The sequence below is a fragment of the Procambarus clarkii genome, chromosome 17 (assembly GCF_040958095.1).
Source record: "Procambarus clarkii isolate CNS0578487 chromosome 17, FALCON_Pclarkii_2.0, whole genome shotgun sequence".
Classification (NCBI taxonomy): Eukaryota; Metazoa; Arthropoda; class Malacostraca; order Decapoda; family Cambaridae; genus Procambarus; species Procambarus clarkii.
In genome coordinates, this window is record NC_091166.1 from 27,351,402 (window position 1) to 27,374,102 (window position 22,701).

The following is a 22,701-nucleotide window of genomic DNA, read 5'->3' on the forward strand; positions in this document are numbered from 1 at the left end:
ACAAGGTCTTCTCTGAGTACTCTTTATTTTCTTCTCCGAGGCTATGGGTCCTTACACTTGCACCAGAGGTGGTACCCCTTCTAGTTTAAAATATATATATATATATATATATATATATATATATATATATATATATATATATATATATATATATATATATATATATATATATATATGTATATATATATATATATATATATATATATATATATATATATATATATATATATATTTATATATATATATTTATTTATATATATATATATATATATATATATATATTTATTTTTATTTTTTAAAACCTAGAAGGGGTACCACCTCTGGTGCAAGTGTAGGGACCCATAGCCTCGGAGAAGAAAATAAAGAGTACTCAGAGAAGACCTTGTGGATCCTCACTGAACACTTTGTTATTTTCTTCTCCTACCACCCCTATTCTTTTGTTAAGTGTGTATATTTATCTAACTTTATTTGAAAATGTCATTACACAAAAAAAGTTACAAAATTGATTACATGCAGGGTACAAGGCTGCTTGTCACAAGTTGAAAAGCTCCTCCAGCTCCTCAGATGGCGGGCAGGAACCGTGGATGCAGTGAGCATTTCCTCTCTGGATTGCCACACTAAGGCGCTGAAAAAGAAAACTGGCAGCTCTAGGGTCTCTAGTTGTTTCGATTAGCTTAGACCTCAACTCCTTCAAAAAGCTAGCAGCACTTTTACCCCAGGCACCAAGTGTCTCTGAGGCAATGGGGACAAAATTGTGGGACAATATATATATATATATATATATATATATATATATATATATATATATATATATATATATATATATATATATATATATATATATATATATATATTTATATATATATTATATATTATATATATATATATTTATATATATATATTTATTTATATATATATATATATATATATATATATATATATATATATATATATATATATATATATATATATATATATATATATATATATATATATATATAAGAAGGTAAATTGGGTTTATGAACGTACATAGCATTGATATTTTTACATTCTTGTAAAGCCACGAAAACGCATAGCGTTTCGGCTAGAATGTAGGATGACATTTAATTCCAAGAGTTAGGAATCTTGCTTATAAAAAAATCTTGGAAAAACTTGACGTACATTCTCTTCGGATGTGTAGGACAAGAGAAGACATGATCGATATTTCTAAGTGGATGAATGAATTTTAAAATATATAAAATAAATAATGTCCTCAAATTGTCAGATCAGGTCAGAGCTTATAACAATGGCCATATATTAGATCAATTCCAGTTTAAAAGATATAGGGAAATATTTATTTTACAAGAATTGTAGATGAATAAAATATTTTTTTTTGCCAGCATGATTGAGGCAAATAAGTTGGATTTAAATGAAAAAATGCGAGTGAAAATAGTCTGCACTGTATTTATCAGTAGGTCTACTGCAGCGTTCCTTACTTATGCTGAGGTCCCAACCCAACCCAATATGATCCCAACCTCAGTATCAGGATATTAGGCACTATGCTTTAGAGTTATCATCTCTGTATTAACAAAAATGCACTTTAGTCTTTCTGGAAAACTAGATTTCTAATTTACATATTCAACTCTATCTGGTTTCTGTATTCTCAATGTGTAGCGCTTTTATACTGGATATCAGAGTTTTTGTTTCATTTGCTTTGCAATGTGTGTGTGTAATTATGTAAATTCAATTATTTATATTATATTATGATATAAATATGTGTAAACATAGCCACTCTACATATATAAATAATTTAATGCATGCGTGAGGTAGGTTGGTTTTAGCTGGAAAGCGTGAATCGACATAGTTTGAGAACTATATTTAGTGGTCAGAAGAACTTCATATTAATTTCATTTGAATTTCATGGTGTTGATAGGTATAAAACTGGGGTGTAATTTTTTTAGTTCTTTTGGTTAAAGCGAATTGACAAATCAAGTATAAATAGTGGAAGCTTATACTGGTGTTTACCACGAACACGTAATAACGAGAATACACGAAAGATAAACAAACTCTTTGCCAGACTTGAGCCTTTATTGATCAAATAATTACAGTACAGTTACATCCTGCAACAAGAACAAAAGTCATATAATATTCAATACATAAATACATTCCAAGCACTGTCCATTCACTACAACAAAAAGCAAACGGCATATGACCAAAGCTAGGACAACAGAGATCAAAGGAGTACATTGCACCAACCTGCATTCATGCGCGATACAGCTGATCTTCCGGTCACCAAAACATCAACAGTCAAGCAAGCATCCATTGGGTACAAAAACAGCTCCACCCCGTTACGATATATACAACATTTTTACTACAACACGCATTTTCAGACTCACATTATTGAACACTCCCTCACTTCTTCACAGAAACAATCGATGCCCAATCGTGCTCCGCCACCGCTCCTTATCTTGTCGGGGCTCAGGTTGTCCAGAACTTCACCTGGAACTCCAATACCGTTTATGGCGTGTACTACGAATGTAACGATGGCCTGCAGATGATGTCCGGCTACCCTGGCCGGTTGACGCAGTGTGTGGGCGGCCGGTGGACGGGCATCTTCGACGTCTGTATTGAAGGTAAAGCATTAGCTACTCTCTGGGCGGGAAGTGCAGGTTCAGATGCAAAGGTTTTCTTGAGACTTCGGTGTAATTTGATTTGATTCGTTCTTATAATTAGAAAAAATAATCTAACAGGAAATGTTATACTGCAGAACAAAAAAGTTTACTACAGACGCATCAGACCTGGAAGTCAATATGATTAATATTCTCTGATTAATATAGTCGATTAAAGCCGCGTCTGGGATGCTCTCGGACGTAGGTTCGAATCCTCGTCACGGCCTTTGTGGATTTGTTTCATTTAATACAAGTAGTAATTGTTATTTATCATTAGATACCCAATCCACAAATTTGAAAGTAAAGGTATTAACCTTTCGGTTCGTTCTGGATCATTATTCATTTTTGTTAAATACTTATCGTAATTGGAATAAAAAATAATAATTATAAAATAAAAACATGTATTATGTTTGCGTGTGGTGCAGCATATTGCCCACAGCGGGACTGTTGTGCCGTTGCTGCCCTCAACTACACCAACAACGATGGTACGCAGTACACGGTGGCTCCCTCTGCATACAGGGGTAACAACACTATTCAGGTAAATGTACATGCAATTTGTAATGTCATCTACTGAAGGGAAGGGAACTATCAGGGGAAAGCCCCAAGCCATTACGACTAAATAGCACTAAGAAGGGGTCAGAATAGGGATTTTGGGATGGGACGGAGGGAAGGAATGGTGCCCAACCACTTGGAAGGGCGGGAATTGAACGCCGACCTGCACGAAGCGAGACCGTCGCCCTACCATCCAGCCCAAGTGGTTGAGCTGTCCACTTGGGCTGGACGTCTACTGAAATACCACAACCCGTTCTCGCAAATTCGTAAAGTCAATATTGACTTATTAACTACGTGCATAGGTGATATACTAAACATAATAGATACCCATAAAAAGATTCATAGAAAACACCGACCTTACCTAACCTTGTTAGTATCTTAAGATAAGCATCTTATTGCTTCGTAATTACAATTATTACTTAACCTATACCTATTATAGGTTAGGTAATAATTGTAATTACGAAGCAATAAGATGCTTATCTTAAGATACTAACAAGGTTAGGTAAGGTCGGTGTTTTCTATGAATCTTTTTAGGGGTATCTATTATGTTAAGTATGTCACCTATGCACATATTTAATAAGTCAATATTGACTTATTAAATTTGCGAGAACGGGTTGCATACCAACACTCTTAAGTCCTCGCTGCGAACTGTATATTAATACTGATGAAAGATGTATTTGTAGTTCCGGCAGTGCTTCTCACTATTGATGAAGGATGTAACTATACTTACAGTGCTTCTTACTATTGATGAAGGATGTAACTATACCTACAGTGCTTCTCGTTATTGATGAAGGATGTAACTATACTTACAGTGCTTCTTACTATTGATGAAGGATGTAACTATACCTACAGTGCTTCTCGTTATTGATGAAGGATGTAACTATACTTACAGTGATCCTTACTTTTAATGTAGGATGTAACTATACTTACAGTGCTTCTCACTATTGATGAAGGATGTAACTATACCTACAGTGTTTCTTACTTTTAATGTAGGATGTAACTATACCTACAGTGCTTCTCACTATTGATGAAGGAAGTAACTCTACCTACAGTGCTTCTTACTTTTAATGTAGGATGTAACTATACTTACAGTGCTTCTTACTATTGATGAAGGATGTAACTATACCTCCAGTGCTTCTCGTTATTGATGAAGGATGTAACTATACTTACAGTGATCCTTACTTTTAATGTAGGATGTAACTATACCTACAGTGCTTCTCACTATTGATGAAGGATGTAACTCTACCTACAGTGCTTCTTACTTTTAATGTAGGATGTAACTATACTTACAGTGCTTCTTACTATTGATGTAGGATGTAACTATACTTACAGTGCTTCTCACTATTGATGAAGGATGTAACTATACTTACAGTGCTTCTCACTATTGATGAAGGATGTAACTATACCTACAGTGCTTCTAACTTTTAATGTAGGATGTAACTATACTTACAGTGCTTCTCACTATTGATTAAGGATGTAACTATACTTACAGTGATCCTTACTTTTAATGTAGGATGTAACTATACTTACAGTGCTTCTCACTAGTGATGAAGGATGTAACTATACCTACAGTGCTTCTTACTTTTAATGTAGGATGTAACTATACCTACAGTGCTTCTCACTATTGATGAAGGAAGTAACTATACTTACAGTGCTTCTCACTATTGATGTAGGATGTAACTATACTTACAGTGCTTCTCACTATTAATGTAGGATGTAACTATACCTACAGTGCTTCTTACTATTAATGTAGGATGTAACTATACTTACAGTGCTTCTCACTATTAATGTAGGGTGTAACTATACCTACAGTGCTTCTCACTATTAATGTAGGATGTAACTATGCCTACAGTGCTTCTCACTATTAATGTAAGATGTAACTATGCCTACAGTGCTTCTCACTATTAATGTAGGATGTAACTATACCTACAGTGCTGCAAGTTTCAAATAAGTCTCTGTTAAGTCTCTAGATCTGAAAATAAAGTATTGAACATTCACAAGAAATTATATACTCAGTATTTAAAAGTGCTTATTACTCAGCCTTAACAGCAAAAATATAATATAAAAGTACCTGATCCTAATGGAAATTTCATCGATCACTTGCATCATAATGTGTTAAGCTAGGTAAAACTATATATTGCTGGAAATTACTTACAACGTATTAAAACTCAGAAAGGTCTCAATTTACTCTGTATAAAACGCGTGATCATTGTCTATTCAGTATATGTTGAACACATTTGTTCATGGATTTTCACGCTTATTTGTTTAATATTTTGATAGACGGTAACTTCTAGAAGAAGGGTAAGGTGAAAGGTAAGAATGCGAAGAGGTAAGAATAAGAGGAAGGGAAGAAAAAGGGTAGGCTTTTGTCAGGTCGCATGTGTTAAGAAGGTTAGTACGTATTTTGAAAGGGAAGAGTCAACAGCAGCAATGCCAGGACTAAGGTTCATGTTGGGTATGTTGTGTATCAGAGCTTCTTGAATATTTATAAATAATAAATAAAAATATAAATTAATAAAGAGCTGATTCGACCAGACGGATGGAGGGAATTATCAAGGGAAAGCGCCAAGCCATTACGACTATATAGACTGACTAGACGGAGTCTGTGAAGAGTAGAGGGTTTTTTATTGTTGCCGCCGGAGGCGGCTAGTTTATTGTGCACCCCATACTCATCCTGTGAGCGGTAGCGCAAAAAGCATTACAGAGGGCACAAAAGGTATTTATCAGACCTCATCTTAGATTATTACATAAACAATTATATCTATCCTTCACACCCTATACTTACTATGTCACACCTTATTGTTACAGAGAATGTTCTATTTCAAGAGCTATATATATACAGTAAGTCATTATACATTGATGGAAGGTCTTATCGCTAACACAGAATTGTTTGATCAATTGAGATAATACAGAGTCATTGGGGTGCTGCTGTTTATTATTAATCGTCACAATACACAACTTGTTTCTTAATCTCTTATGTCGTTTATCTACTGAAAGCGAAATATGGATACAGTGCAAGAATTTCGAGTATTTTATCCTTGTAATAAGATGGGTTGCCATATCACACAGCGTGAGCTCAGATTTATCTATAAAGGCTCAATTTTACTACAATCCAAGATATAATGTTCGAGTGTATGTCTCTGTCTTTGTCCACACACACATTTTACACTTTACTTTATCTAGATCCCTATATAATTCGTACTGCCTGAGATACTTTTAGCCAAGTACTAACCTAATTGTGCTTGCGGGGGTTGAGCTCCGGCTATTTGGTCCCACCTCTCAAACGTCAATCAACTGATGTACAGATTCCTGAGCCTACTGGGCTCTGTCATATCTACATTTGAAACTGTGTATGGAGTCAGCCTCCACCACATCACTTCCTAGTGCATTCCATTTATTAACTTCTCTGACACTGAAAAAGTTCTTTCTAATGTCTCTGTGGCTCATTTGGGTACTCAGTTTCCACCTGTAACCCCTTGTGCGTGTGCCACCCGTGTTAAATAATCCATCCTTGTCCACCCTGTCAATTCCCCTGAGAATTTTGTATGTGGTGATCATGTCTCCCCTAGCTCTTCTGTCTTCCAGCGACGTGAGGTGCATTTCACGTAGTCTGTCCTCATAACTCATGCCTCTTAGTCCTGGGACTAGCCTAGTGGCATACCTCTGAACTTTTTCCAGCTTCGTCTTATGCTTGACTAGATACGGGCTCCACGCTGGGGCTGCATACTCCAGGATTGGTCTTACGTATGTGGTATACAAGGTTCTGAAGGATTCCTTACACAAGCTTCTGAAAGCAGTTCTGATGTTAGCCAGCTTCGCATAGGCCGCTGATATTATTATTTTGATGTGGGCTTCGGGAGACAGGTTTGGCGTGATATCAACTCCCAGATTTTTCTCACTCTCAGTTTCGTGAAGGACTTCATATCCCATTCGGTATCCAGTGATTGGCCCCTAGTTCCTCCTCGTAGTTTCATTACCTTACATTTACTTGGGTTGAACTTTAGTAGCCATTTGTCGGACCATTCCTTCAGTTTGTCTAGGTCATCTTGTAGCCTCATACTATCCTCCTCTGTCCTGATCCTTCTCATAATTTTTGCATCATCAGCAAACATTGAGAGGAACGAGTCAATTCCTTCTGGGAGATCATTTACGTATATCAGAATCAGTATAGGTCCAAGGACTGATCCCTGTGGGACTCCACTGGTGCCTCCCCGCCACTCCGAGATCTCACCCCTCACGGTGACTCGCTGTGTCCTGTTGCTCTTATCCAGTGGAGTACCTTCCCTTTCACTCCTGCCTGCATCTCCAGTTTGTGCACTAGTGTTTTATGTGGTAATGTGTCAAAACCTTTCTGGCAGTTTAGAAATATGCAGTCTGCCCAGCCCTCTCTCTCTTGCTTGATTTTTGTTGCCTGGTCATAGAACTCATCCTGTTAGGTATGATTTGCCATCTCTGAACCCATGCGGCTGTTGTGTTACAAAGTTCTTCCGCTCCAGATGTCCCACTAGCTTTTTTCGCACAATCTTTTCCATCATCTTGCAAGGAATGCAAGTTAGGGACACTGGCCAGTAGTTCAGTGCCTCCTGCCTATCACCCTTCTTGTATATTGGGACTACGTGGCCGTCTTCCAAATTTTTGGCAGTTCACTTGTTACCAGTGACTTGTTGTACACAATGGAGAGTGGTAGGCACAGACCTTTTGCTCACTCCTTTAGAATCCATGGTGATATTCCATCCGGGCTTATAGCCTTTGTCACGTCCAAATCTAGCAGATGCTTCCTCACCTCCCCACTGGTAATCACAAACTCCTCTAGTGGTGCCTGGTTTGATGTTCCCTCCCTTATATCTGGAACAAGAGTATGACAGCTCTGGCAGCTCAGTACCTTGCTCTGAGGTGAAGATTTCCTGGAATTTCTTATTGAGTTCCTCACCCACTTCCTTGTCGTTTGTAGTAAATCTTTCTGCCCCTATCCCCAGTTTCATTACCTGTTCCTTCACTGTTGTTTTCCTCCTTATGTGGCTATGCAACAGTTTGGGTTGAGTCTTTGCCTAGCTCGCTATGTCATTTTTATATTGCCTCTCTACCTCTCTTCTCACCCTGACGTATTCATTCCTGGCGCTCTGGTATCTTTCTCTCCTCTCTAGTGTTCTGTTGTTTCTATAGTTTCTCCACGCCCCTTTACTTAGCTGCTTTGCTAGCTTGCAACTCTGATTAAACCATGGGTTTCTCATCTCCATTTCATTTTTTTCCTTTTGGACTGGGACGAACTTGTCTGCTGCCTCCATACACTTCTGTGCGATGTAGTCCATCATGTCTTGAACCGTCTTTCCTTTGAGCTCTTTTTTCCAAGCTATTTCAGTTAGGAATTTTCTCATCTCCTCATAGTTTCCCTTCCGGAATGCCAGCCTCTTGCTTCCTGGTCCCTTTCTTGAGTACATTAACCCTTCTTCTACCAGATATTCAAACAACAGTACACTGTGATCACTCATACCCACCGGGGCTTCATGACCGATTTCCCTTATGTCTGAATCGTTCAGAGTGAATACCAGGTCGAGTCTTGCTGGTTCATCATTGCCTCTCATTCTCGTGGGACCCTTGACATGGTGACTTAAAAAGTTTCTAGTCGTCACCTCCAGCAGTTTCGCTCTCCATGTTTCCTCACCTCTATGTGGTTCCCTGTTTTCCCAGTCTATCCATCCCTGATTAAGGTCCCACATGATGAGCAGATAGGATCGGTTTCCACAGGCAGCAGCGGCTGCTCTCTCAATGATAATGTTAACTGCCATGTTGTTTCTTCTTTCATTTGGTGGTGGGTTATTTATCACTGCTACTACTACTCTTGGTCCTCCCATAGTCATGGTGCCTGTTATGAAGTTTCTGAACCCTTTGCAGCCCGGAATAACCATCTCCTCGAAACTCCATTCCTTTCTCATCAGAAGAGCCACTCTGCCTCCTCCCCTTCCTTCCCTCTCTTTCCTTATTACAGTGTAGTCCTGGGGAAACACCGCATTCGTTATGGGAAGGACTTCACTGAGAGTTTCTTCTTCTGAGAGAGGACTTCACTGAGCGTTCACTGAGAGTTTTGTTTCTGTGAGTCTATTTACATCTGGGTTTACTTCTTGTGTTCTTTCCCTAAGTTCACTAGCCTTGTTTGTAATCCCATCTATGTTCGAGTACATGACCTTGAAGCTGACTCTCTTCTGTCCATTCTCAGTTTTTGTTGATTCCACTGGTGGCAAGGGATGTCTGGGATGGGTGAGCCTAGGAAGGAGGACTTGGGGGTCTGGGGTGTGAGGGGGCTGGAAGGATCTGGAACAAGGGGGGCTAGGGGGAGTCTGACGTGATGCGGCTGAGGGGGTCCGGGGTTGGGGGTTAGTTGAGACATGGGATGGGGGAGCTGGAGGGGCATGTGGTGGGAGGTCACGGGTTGGGGTATGCAGGGTAGACTAGGGTGGGCTGACAGGGAGGTCAAGGGATGGGGAGGGGAGGGGAGCCAGGGGAGGGGGGGGGGAGGCTGGGAGGGAGGGGCGTGGGGTACGGAGAAGAGCTTAGGGTGGGAAAACTGGGAAGGGCTCAGGCTGGAGAAACAGGGACGGGCATGGGGGTGCAGGAACAGTGAAGATCTAGGGTAGGGGTTGGGGAAGAAAAAGGGCATGGGGGAACATGGGGGGGGGGGTCTGGGGTCAGGGAACATGGGGGGCATGGTCTAAAGGGGGACTTTACTGTGTGGGGAGGTGCTTTTTTTGCAGGGATATTCCTGTGTAGGCCATAAGCCTCTGGCTGGCCCACTAAGTGTTGCTTGTTTCTGTTTTATTTGGGTGGAGTATGAGTATTTATGACTCGTATGGTCGCTTCAGTAAGATTTTGCCAAATGTGTTTAACAACTTCTTCTGCTCTGTTGAATCTTAATGGGTTTGTAACTGTGCACTGTGTTAGTTAATGTTCCAGTTGTCTGTCAGGCATTTCTCCACAGTGCTGACCTTGAGGTGCATGTGAATGGTGGGGGATGGCTGAGAGTTGGTTGGTGGGAGGCTTCTGTTACAATCCTCCCTGGGGGTGCTGGCCTGCTGGTGGGAGGATTCCCACTCCCCTCTGAGGTTCCTGGAGACAATGAACTGAGTCCTGTGGCTCCCATATCCCCACCCTTTTCTCTGCATGTCCCTATCACGGTGGGTGTGTTACTGATGTTATCAGCCGTGATACGTTTTTGTTGTCATAGAGAGCTAGTGAGAGTTTGGTGGTGGTGGTCCTTACCAGGTTGTCTAGGGAGTATGAGGGGTAAGGGAAACAGCCTAGTACACGTCACAAATTTATACGTACAAGTCACAGGATTACATTTAACAAGGCGTTTTCCTTACAACATAAGATCACTATGTATTATAACTCGAGTGGCTCTGACCACCCCACGACTCAATGTCCCATTCCTGGTGTCATGCACCCAGCCACAAACTGCTACCATCCAACGACACATATTTTTGCCTCTAGGAAACCTGGACTCTTATAAAACCTCTCCAACTTCTGCAATATTACTCTACCCAATCTTGCAACCCTGGATATAGACAAGGATAGGCTTATCTGACTGAACGGCCGGAGAAAACCCCTCAAATAGCAGGAACGGTCGGCAGCGCTACACCTCCCCCTTCAGTCAAGATGGCGTCCCCCTCTCTTGCATCATCGCCCCGTAATACTCAACTCTTTACATATGCTATCAAACACATTAATGATTTTATTTACTATATTCCCCCATGCATACTTTTTTATAGAGTCCATTTTTCCCTTACATAGTAAAGCTATTCAAGTTCACATTATTTCTGATGATCTCCAGCTGAGAAGGCACTACTTTACTGGGCGGAGTAATAATGATGACTCACGGCCTCTCTGATCTCAGCTGGGGATTTTGTATTAATATACACTCTCCCTGTGTCCACGAACATTTTACAACCGAAACCAACCTCCTCAGGAGGTAAGGTTCGTAACACCCCTCCTAAGCCATGGAGCAAATAAAAGGGAAATTCTTAAAGGAATTTCACCTTTTTTCACATAAAATTAACACCTCAAACAGATTTCATAGTAATTGTAAAGAAACAGTAAATGATATATAATAAACACTAGATACACAAGAATGTATACATCTCTGAGCAATAGTACAACCCTAAGTCACCCAGGTTTTGGCAATCTAGAAAGTGCATCTGCTACTACATTTAATTTTCCTGGAATATGTTTGATGACCAGATTGTACTCTTGCAGCAATAAAGACCACCTTAATATTCTCTGGTTGGAATTCTTCATGCTAGCAATAAATGTTAAGGGGTTGTGGTCAGTAAACACTTCAACAGTATTGGCTGATAAATAAATGTCAAATTTTTTAACAGCTAATAATAATGATAAAGCCTCCTTCTCCACTGTGGAGTAATTCTGTTGACATTTAGTCATTTTTTTAGAATAGTAATGTATTGGATGATTAATACCCTCATCATCTTCTTGCATTAGCACAGAACCACCACCCCAGTCCGAAGCATCTATATATAGTTTGAATGGCTTAGAGTAGTCAGGAGTAGCTAACACTGGACCAGATGACAACATTCCTTTTAGTGTAGTAAATGCATCCTGACATTCCTGAGACTATCTAAACTTTACATTTTTACATAGCAAGTTTGTCAAAGGAGCTGCAATTGCTGCAAAATTTTTACAGAACTTCCTATAATAAGCACACATTCCTAGATATCTTTGTACCTCCTTCTTGCTAGTCAACACTGGATACTCTAATATATCATTTACTTTATTTTTGAGTGGTAACACCTTCCCATTTCCCACTTCATATCCTAAGTAAGAAATACTAGCTCTGGCAAAAGTACATTTATGTAAGTTTACAATTAAATTAGCCTCCTTTAGGCATTTTAATAGTTGAGCTAAACCTTTCATGTGGTCCTCCTAATTATTGTGAAATATTACAATATCATCCCAGTAAGCTCTACATTGTGGTAAGTCTTTTAACACTAAGTTCATAAGACGCTGGAAAGTTGCTGGGGCATTTTTCAGCCCAAAAGGCATTACAGTGAATTCATACAACCCATCTGCAGTTATAAATGCACTCATCTCTCGAGCTCTTGGTGTTAAGGGAATTTGCCAGCACCCTTTTGACAAATCTAGTTTGGTTACAAACTTGGCTTTACCAACACTGTCAATACAATCATCTAATCTGGGCATTGGAAAATTATCATCAACAGTCATTACATTTAGCTTACGGTAGTCAATGACCAACCTCTGAGTTCCATCCTTCTTTGGAACCAAAATACAAGGACTACTCCAATTGCTGCTTCTAGGTCTCACCAATCCATGTTGAAGCATGTAGTCGACTTCTTTCCGGATGAGATTTAACTTGGTAGGGTTGACTCTATATGGGTGTGACTTGACTGGTTGGTTGTCGGTCACCTCGATGTCGTGGTGAATAACTGTAGTCTGGGTGGGAATATCGCCAAAGATGTCTGCATGAGAAGTCAGCAACTGCTCCAAGTCCTGCTTCTGCTCTGATGACAAATGTTCCACCATTTTCTGGACATTAGCCAACCACTCCCCATTGCTAAAATAAGGTACATGAGCATTAGGTACACTATTAAAATCACATTCCCCATTATTCTCATCTACATGGGTTACACTAAGCACCTGGTTGGTACTGGTAGTTCCCTTCTGTGTTAGTTTCATCCTATTCACATGCACTACTATTTCCTTTCTCTTGAGATCAGGTGTTTGGATTACATAATTGGTGGGACTGAGTTTCTTTATCACTGTATAAGGACCTTGGAACCTATGCAACAATGTTGGTCCCTGTCGTGCCATTAGTACCACCATTTTATCACCTGCCTCAAAATGTCGTTGCTTTGTCTTTTTACCGTACTGTGCCTTCATTTTTCCTTGAGCTTCTTTAAGTTGAATTAAGGCTTTAGCCCTCTTTTTATTTAACTTATCTTGTAAGTCATGAATATAGTTTACCTGCATAACACTCTTTGGATTTCCAACCAAGTTATCTCTTAAGATGGTTAGTGGACTTCTCACCTCATGGCCAAAAACTAATGAGTTGGGTGAACACCCCCAGGGACTCCTGATAAGTATCCCTCAGTGCCATGAGCATCAGTGGAAGACCATCATCCCAGTCTCTTCCAGTTTCCATGCAACTGGTTCTCAGCATTTGCTTAAGGGTTTGGTGCATCCTTTCCAAAGCACCTTGGCTCTCAGGATGGTAAATAGTGGAAGTCTTATGGAGGATGCCAAACTCCCCACAATACTGCTGAAAACCTTTGGAAGTGAAATTTGCCTCATTATCTGTCTGTATTACTTTTGGTAAACCAAAAATAGTACAAAATTTCATTATGTGCCTTACTACCACTTTCGTTGTAGCATTTCTCACAGGGAATGCCTCAGGAAAGCGTGTAGTCTGACACATCATGGTGATGATATACATATTACCACTCTTGGGTCTAGGCAATTGGCCTACTACATCAACAATAATATGGGTAAAAGGTTCCTCGGCTACCACAATTGGCTGTAAAGGAGCTTTTGGTATTACCTGTTTTGGTTTGCCAGTTTTTATACATAATGGACATTCATTACAATACTGGATGACATCTTTCTTTAATCCAGGCCAGGTAAAGTACTTGCTTATTTTATTATATGTTTTTGCAATACCCTGATGACCGCCTATTAGTGAATCATGGGCTACACTTAGCACTTTTTCTCTATAACTCCTCGGTAGGACTACTTAATTAACTACCTCCCAAGTGTGTGACACAGGTGAGCTCCTAGGTCTCCACTTCCGCATCAACACCTCTTTAGTGTAGTAATAAGTCATAGCCTCCGATTCTGCTTCTAGTTCAGTTACTGCCTTATTATGCAAGTCAGTCAACGTAGGTTCAGTTCTTTGCTGATGAATAAAATTTGATTTTGATCTCAAGTCTGAAGAGAAAGATGTGGTAACTGGACTACACTCTCCCCTACCCCTTTTCCTAGGTGGTTTGGTGGAGGTGCTCCCCATTCTGTTCCCATCTGCTTCTTCCAACTTGGCCATAAAAGTGTCGCAAAGATCCACTTCACTATTTGATTTGTTAACCTCTAATTTTGTCTCCTGACTTACATTATTGGGAGTTTGTGATATTTGAGACTCTGTTTTGACTGGTCACGGCACATACTGGGTACATTACCTTGTCCTCAGGATCTGTCCATGCCCTAATCACCTCTGGCTTAGTTAGCATTATTGGGTGGTCATCTCTTTTAACTCTATTACCAGCAAGATCATTCCCCACAATTAGATCAATGCCAGCAACTGGCAATTTAGGACTAACACCTACTAAACTTTTGCCTTTAATAAAATCACAGTCTAGGTTTACTTCTCTCAAGTGTACAGTCTGGAAATCTCCTGTGATTCCCTGTATAATCATTACCTCCGCAGTTTCTGTAGACTGTATATATTCTAACACACTCTCTAATAATAAAGATTGGGATGCTCCTGTATCCCTCAAAATTTTAACATCATGCCACAAACCATTTGCACACTGTAATTTCCTATTTGATATAAACTGTCCAAAATGATTTATAGCAAGTGCTTTTTTCCCCATTATTTTTGTTACACATTTGGTTTTCCTCCCATCACACATTGTGAGTGCCATAGGCCTCTTTTCTGGGTGGAGAAACCAACAACTCTTTACAACATGACCCTTCCTATGGCAGTAGGAACACTGTTTCAACTCTGGGTGAGGCTTATTACTGGTGTGATCCTCTTTGGGTTTCATATTACTCTCTTTACCACCTGGCACCTTTGAAAAAGTGTTTCCTTGACCTGCTGTTGGGTACATGTGGGACCCAAATCTGACTGAGGAGTTTACTGCTCGACCAGATCCTTGTCTATTTGATTGAATTTTATTTTAATAAATTACTTTATGCATCAACTCATATTCATCTGCTAATTTAGCCAACTCATAGATATCTCTGGGTAATTTCTCTGCCAAATACAAAGCCACATTAGAAGGTATGCAAGATAAAAATTCTTCTACTAGGAGTAAATTTTTAAGAGAGTCCAGATCCCTAATTTTTTCTGCATCTAACCATTTATTAAACATGTGATATTTCTCTTGTGCAAATTCTACCAAGGTTTGACTTGGGTCTCGTCTCAGTTATCTAAACTTCTGCCTATAAGCCTCAGGAACAAGTTGATAAGCAGTAAGGATGGCTTCTTTTACCTTATCATAGTCAAAACTGTTACTCAAAGGCATAGCTGCAAATATCTTCTGTGCCTTTCCCACCAACTGACCTTGAAGAAGAGATACCCATTGTGTTTCAGGCCACTCCCTACTCTGTGCCAACTTTTCAAAATGTATGAAGAATTGGTCTGGGTCAGACTCACAGAATAGAGGAAACTTGACATTTTTGTGAATCTTTAACTGCCCAGGTGTTCTCAAATCGTCAACACCGGTATTTTCTGATCTAATTCCCAAATCTACTAGCCTAATCTGTAACTCTATCTTTTTCTGAGCTAGCTCCACTTCTAACCTCTTCATAGCTAGTTCTTGAGCTTGCTCTGCCTCTATCCTCTTCTGAGCTTGCTCTGCCTCAAACTGCAACTTCTTTAGTTCCAATTCTGCCTACCACTGCATCTGAGTCTCTACCTTTCCTGTAGTTACAACATTTGCACCACTGGTGGACGGGGACTGCTCTAATATTTCCTGTGGGAGAATTTGCTCATCTACCCAGTGTATCATTATTTCTCTTAGCAGTTCCGTCTTCACCATTCCCATGTGCAATAATAGTCCATAGTGATTGCCAACAGCCACTAGGATAGACTTTTTTGCCGCTTTCAAACCCTCAACACTTGGATTGTGGACAATTTGTTGTGCTACCAAATCCATTTTTTAGTGTGCTAAGATACAGCAGACTCCAGCATAATTTATAATTCTGCACCCACCTTTCTCTTTTTAGGCTGAGAATTTGTTTTGAAAACTTATAAGGACAGTGCTTAGTTTACTTGACTACCCTGTCAACTGGTAATTTTTTTGCAGTCGAGAACACCCACAAAAATTCTTAAAACACTTTTCATAAAGATTAATAAGATGTACATAAATAAGTTATGAAGTACATATTCATATTATACCAATATTAAAAATATTCTAAATATCTACACAAGTTAAAGTAAAAAAAAAATAAGTTACACAATTTTTATATCAGGTTACATCTACAGGCTATCCACTTTTATTAGGCTTTCGATCAGGCTGCTCAATATGTAAGGTGCTCTCGGACAGGCTACCCAATTTTATCACGGTGGGTGTGTTACTGATGTTATCAGCAGTGATACGTTTTTGTTGTCATAGAGAGCTAGTGAGAGCTTGGTGGTGGTGGTCCTTACCAGGTTGTCTAGGGTGTATGAGGGGTAAGGGAAACAGCCTAGAACACGTCACAAATTTATACGTACAAGTCACAGGATTACATTTAACAAGGCGTTTTCCTTACAACATAAGATCACTATGTATTATAACTCGAGTGGCTCTGACCACCCCACGGCTCACTGTCCCATTCCTGGTGTCATGCACCCAGCCACAAACCGCTACCATCCAATGACCCATATTTTTGCCTCTAGGAAACCTGGACTCTTATAAAACCTCTCCAACTTCTGCAATATTACTCTACCCAATCTTGCAACCCTGGATATAGACAAGGATAGGCTTATCTGACTGAACGGCCGGAGAAAACCCCTCAAATAGCAGGAACGGTCGGCAGCGCTACACCTCCCCTTTCAGTCAAGATGGCGTCCCCCTCTCTTGCATCATCGCCCCTTAATACTCTACTCTTTACATATGCTATCAAACACATTAATGATTTTATTTACTATATTCCCCCATGCATACTTTTTTATAGAGTCCATTTTTCCCTTACATAGTAAAGCTATTCAAGTTCACATTATTTCTGATGATCTCCAGCTGAGAAGGCACTACTTTACTGGGCGGAGTAATAATGATGACTCACGGCCTCTCTGATCTCAGCTGGAGATTTTGTATTAATATACACTCTCCCTGTGTCCACGAACATTTTACAACCGAAACCAACCTCCACAGGAGGTAAGGTTCGTAACAGTCCCTTTGCAGAAAGACATCCTTGTATCCCCTTAACCTCATAAGTCTGCTTTTCCTGGATAGGATTTTCTCCTTTGTTGCCTCGTTCGTGAGCACTACCTTTATCAATCGTTTCCTTTCCTTCTTGTAGATGCCCAGCCTGAAAACCTTCTCAATGTTTCCATTTGCCTCCTCCATATTCAAGAACTTCAAGTCCCTTCAAGAACTCTGTCATAGTTGCTCGGTCCCTCCTTCTCCACTCCTCCCTATTGGATCCCTCTGGTTCCTGTACTTCTACAACTATAACAATTCGTTTCCATTCCAGCATTTGTTCAGTGCATTTTGCAGCTTCTTGAGAGGTAGCTGCTTTCATAGCTGCTGCCTCTAAAGCAGCCTTGGCACTTGGGCTGTTTTGCAGTATTTCTGCAAAAGAGAATCCCCCTGGAAGGAGCCTTCCATCAGCTTCGTCCCCTGTTTCCAGGAGGTTGCATACAATGTGCTGGTTTGAATTCTAATTTTCCCTGAGTCTCTTTATCTCCTCTCTGACTTCCTCTAACTCACTCCTTTGGCACTGTATTAATGTTTGCATGTCCTGCAGGTCTCTGCTCAATCCCATTTTCATTTCTTGCAGGTCTCTGTTGAACCCCATTTGCATTGCCTGCAGGTCTCTGCCGAATCCCCCTAATGTCTGATTGAGCCATTAAAAGGTAATATCCACCATTCTCCTCTGTCCTGTATTTGGTGATGTCCCTCCATCATTTTTCCTGGCTGGGGGAAAAAACGTCCTGGCTTTTTCTTGTTCGTGTGTTTGTGTTTATGTGTAAGTGTGTTTGTTGTATGTGTGTGTGCGTGCGAATGCATGCGTGCGTGTGCGTGTTCACGCACGCGCGCGTGTGTGTGTGTGTAGTGGAGGGGATGCGTAGGAAACTTGGGGGGGGGAGGGGGCGGAGATGACACTTCAGGTCAGGTGGTCTGATGATGGGAGGGAGTAAGAGAGTGGGAAGGGGGGGGGGGTCCCACTGAGTGGGAGGGGATTGGGTGTAGGGGGGGGGTATCTGGTATGCTACAGAGGAAGTGTGAAAAAGGGGGGGGGGGGTAATGTATGTGTGTATTTCTGGTCAGTTGCAGGGGGGAGTATTTTGGTAGAGTGAGATGGGGAAGAGATCGTGTGTGCGTGCGTGAGTGCGTGTGCGTGCGGAGTATGTGTATGGGGAGATTAGGGGTAGAGCTCTTGGGAGAAAGGGGGAGAGGCACAGAAGAGATCTATTTGTGTATGCTTAGTCTTTTTCGTATGCATGCATGTCTTATTTGAGCTGTGACAACGTCTGTTATTCTACTGACTCTGTTACTTGCCCCATACACATGTTTTACTTCACACATTTCATTTTGATAAACAATGGACCTGCTAGTTCCAGTTTGCACTGTTTTACTTTCTTCAAATTCATCCAGGGGTTTTCGTCTAATAACTCTTTTAAGGGACCTATTTGATAACTCAAGATTCCGTGCAATACTTTATTTATTTACTAGAACCTTAGCAAGGGCGTCAACTTTATTATGTTCCTGCAGGCCAATGTGAGAAGGAATCCACATTTTTATATTTAGCATCTTGCTAAGTATGCTTATATATCTATGTCTGGCTTCTGAGACAAGCACGTTATTACTTGATTGCAAACTGTTTATTGCTCGTAATGAGGAAAGGGAATCGGAAATAATTAAGCTGTCTTCTTCAGTGTTGTCAATAATTTCGAGTGCTAACAGTATTGCTACCAAGCTCGTATTGTGGATACCCAGTTATTAATTCTTATATTCCCTTGAATTGTGCTGCCATCGGGCTGATGAGCAATAACAGCAATTCCTGCACTCTCTGTAGCTGTATTAAGTGATCCGTCAGTGTATATCGTCTGTGCGATGTTGTTTTCAGTTTGTGTATTGCGAATGTGTTCTATTCTGAGAGTTTTTATGAGAATTTGTGGAATAAATTGAAATTGGTATAAGGAATTTTAGCTCTGAAAATTTCTAAGAATTTTCTTTATTCTTTAACCTATATTCCTGTCGTGATATTCAACTAGGTCGCCTGAGGAAGGACTTGCTTAGCTAACACACCAGTGTAGTAAACAGCTCATTCCTCACTTTGGGACCATGTATGTACAATTGACTAGGCGCGAGCAAACGCCGAGACCCCAATGAAAATTGAAATCCCCCCCACTAGGCCGCTTACCTTCGCCAATCGCCGAAGCGAATCTAACGAGTAGGTCACGGGCTCTCACAACAATAATTTATTGTTGTGTGGTGCCATACATTTGATCCAAAGCTCAGAATTAGTCTCAACTTTATTAGTCGAGTGTGAAGAACATTTGCATAACAATAATAATGTGAGGGGTGTAACGAAAAGACAGTGTTAACCATAACAACTTAGTTTATTCAATAAAGTACTAACTACTACAACAAAACAAAAAGAAATGTCAATGACGTTACTCGAAATCCTTCCTGTGACACTATCAATGACAGCTAGACACCAGCCCCTCGGACTGCATAATGAACTAACTCGAACATAAGCATGACCACAGAGGAATCAACAAGCAAGCAAGAACTAACAGATCTATAATTACAATTACAACAAATGACACAGTAGGTTCTGAAATACGTCTTCAGTAACCTCCTAACTGTTCTACGCCTCAGTGCAGTCTACTCCTGCAACAGCGGTTGCAATGCAATCAAATCAGTAGTCTTTCAATGACCACAATAACTAATGGGTTCACTGGCAACTCCAGCACCCTTCCACAAATTAATCCTTACATTAACACTCCGTCCCATGGACGATCAACAATCAATAACAATTGATTTACGTTAATAACACAATAACATTTACGTTAATAACAAGGTAACATTTACGTTAAATTAACAACTCTTACAACTGTCACTAGTAAAGGGGAAATTACACAACACTCTACCCGTCGAGCATTCAGTGAGAAAATCCCATTAATCCCTGTACTTCCAGAGAGCTGATTAATCTCTTTACTAGTTACGTTAATTTACGTTAATCGGTTACTAATCACTCAGCGATGGTAAACTCTGATTTACAATGTCCAAAGTGCTAAGAGAACGGTAATCACTCGTGATTATCTTTAGAGTAATTAATTACTATCCTCAAGATCAATAATTAAACAATTAAAATACGCAACCTTTCACACTGGCTCAGCAATTTACATTAAGGTATGACTTCCGTCTGAGCCTTCCATACTCAGACGAATTCAGGTGGCTAATAACAGTAATTAGCCCCACGTTTATGTTATTCTAAAATGACGCTACTCCTCCCACGAGTCAATCAAGTGCCGGTACTTCCGGGCAGATAACGACGTTACGTTAATGGAACAATGTAGCCTTCATGTGAGTCGATCAAACAAGGATCGAGGTTAATTACGTTTACTTCCTGAAACACGTCAATTACCCGGCCCACTGACCGTTAATTACGACAGACAATACTCTAATTCTTATCTGGCTGATGGCTAGGCTCCTCGTGACTACCGTAGCTGCTTGCAGAAACGTAAATTAACCCAAACGCATTCTACGTTACTCAAATTGTCAAAGAACAAATTCTCTTAAAGCAATGGGCGTTCCCTTGGTTACGTTATATTAATTGCCTCGCAATCACCTCACTGAATACTGGACTTCGATGTCCTACCAGATAACCAGGAGAATATATGTGTATCCAAGTACTCGTCTACAGCCGAGTTCCCCCACGACAATGACAAATCACACTAACAAATCACAGTGATTTACGTTACAATCCGGTTGCAATGACAATACTGCAGTATCTAGTAAAATAACATACAGGACATGAACCCTCTAGAACACTGCCCCACAATGACTTTACTGAACTGCAATCACATGCGGTGATGCTCAACACTAGCAACAATCACCATCAAATAACAATCCCCTTTGCAATAACACACACGGCAAGTACTCTAATTTCCAAATATTAGGATACTGCACACACTTACTGTTGCAAATGGCCCCAATGCTCTCAATAACCCCTAGAACATAGGTCAATATATATCAATCACCTCACAGTAAATAACACAATAACACTGGGCACCGTGGCACTACGATTATATATATATATATATATATATATATATATATATATATATATATATATATATATATATATATATATATATATATATATATATATATATATATATATATATATATATATATATATATATATATATATATATATATATATATATATAAAATTACTGCTGACACATGTAGCCTACAGCTATCAAACGTTATTGGGAACACTAAGGAGAATCTCACACTTCCTTAAATCACATGGGTGAGTGATTTATCGATCACGCGTGTCGATAAACACACTCGAGAGTTACGTTACTCGACAGAGCGGTGGCGGTCTCTCTAGACAGCCACGTCACTCACCAAAACTCACCAAAATTACGTTAATTAATACTGCAACCACAATATATATTTATATAAATCACACTTGTCACGGCCCTGGGAACAATACAAGAAATTAAGACCACACTGTGGTACATTCCCCAATAATCATTGCCAGGAATCACTGGCGTTACACATACCTGAGCGCTCAGTGTTGGAATTCCACACCTGCAAGACCACACATAGAAATGATATCACTCCGTCCCACGGACGATCAAAAATGATTACCACAATGGAATATTATAATTATAACATGGACATCCTCTCAGTCCTTGGCTAATCCATGTATACTCTGTTTGCGTGTGTACCCACACACACACACACACACACTGTACGTCTGTGTACACAAGACTTAATCCCTCTGGACTGACAAGATGACACAAAGGTGAATATCTCCTCGCCCACAATTCACTCCACCTGAACAGGTGCTGCGTGACAATGTGACGGAACACTTGACCTCGAATTCAAGCTTTAGAGACTACTAATCACCAGAAATACACACATAGGTACTTACTCATTCACACTGCCGGCTACACACAATTCCCATACATCAGGCACCCCGCTTCCGGTGGCTGGCTCGCTCCGGGCGGTGGCGGCGTGATATTTATTCGAAAATATTGGCGCACACTCGAACCACTCCCACTCAACACGGCTGAGTTCGCACCCTCGACTCACCGGTGAAGTGAAGCGTTCATACCCAGGTGACGCGCACAACGATAGTGTCTCACACAAACATGGGAAATTTGCCTTAACACTGACACGAATTTCCCCGTTCCTATCGACTGCTACAGAGCACTAGCAAGTCTAATCAACACTGGTATGGGATCTACGAGTCTGTTGCTGCTCGTATGCACATTTCCCACGATCCCAGATCACTGTACCCCTACCCCCCTGCTCAAAAATGTCTTAAACCCCTCCAAGCGACGACTTCGGCCGGATTCTGTGACGAC

General features: G+C 40.3%; 1 protein-coding gene across 1 annotated transcript in view; it reads left to right on the forward strand.

Annotated features, from left to right (window-relative positions):
* The first annotated feature begins 1,380 nt into the window (after nucleotides 1-1,380).
* Nucleotides 1,381-22,701, forward strand: part of LOC138365600 (uncharacterized) — a 245,139-nt gene continuing 223,818 nt past the window's right edge. Inside the window, exons 1-4 of the mRNA XM_069326077.1 lie at nucleotides 1,381-1,450; nucleotides 2,406-2,612; nucleotides 3,074-3,186; nucleotides 4,293-4,356. Coding sequence (XP_069182178.1) covers nucleotides 1,381-1,450; nucleotides 2,406-2,612; nucleotides 3,074-3,186; nucleotides 4,293-4,356 — 454 coding nt within the window. The remainder of the gene's footprint in view (nucleotides 1,451-2,405; nucleotides 2,613-3,073; nucleotides 3,187-4,292; nucleotides 4,357-22,701) is intronic.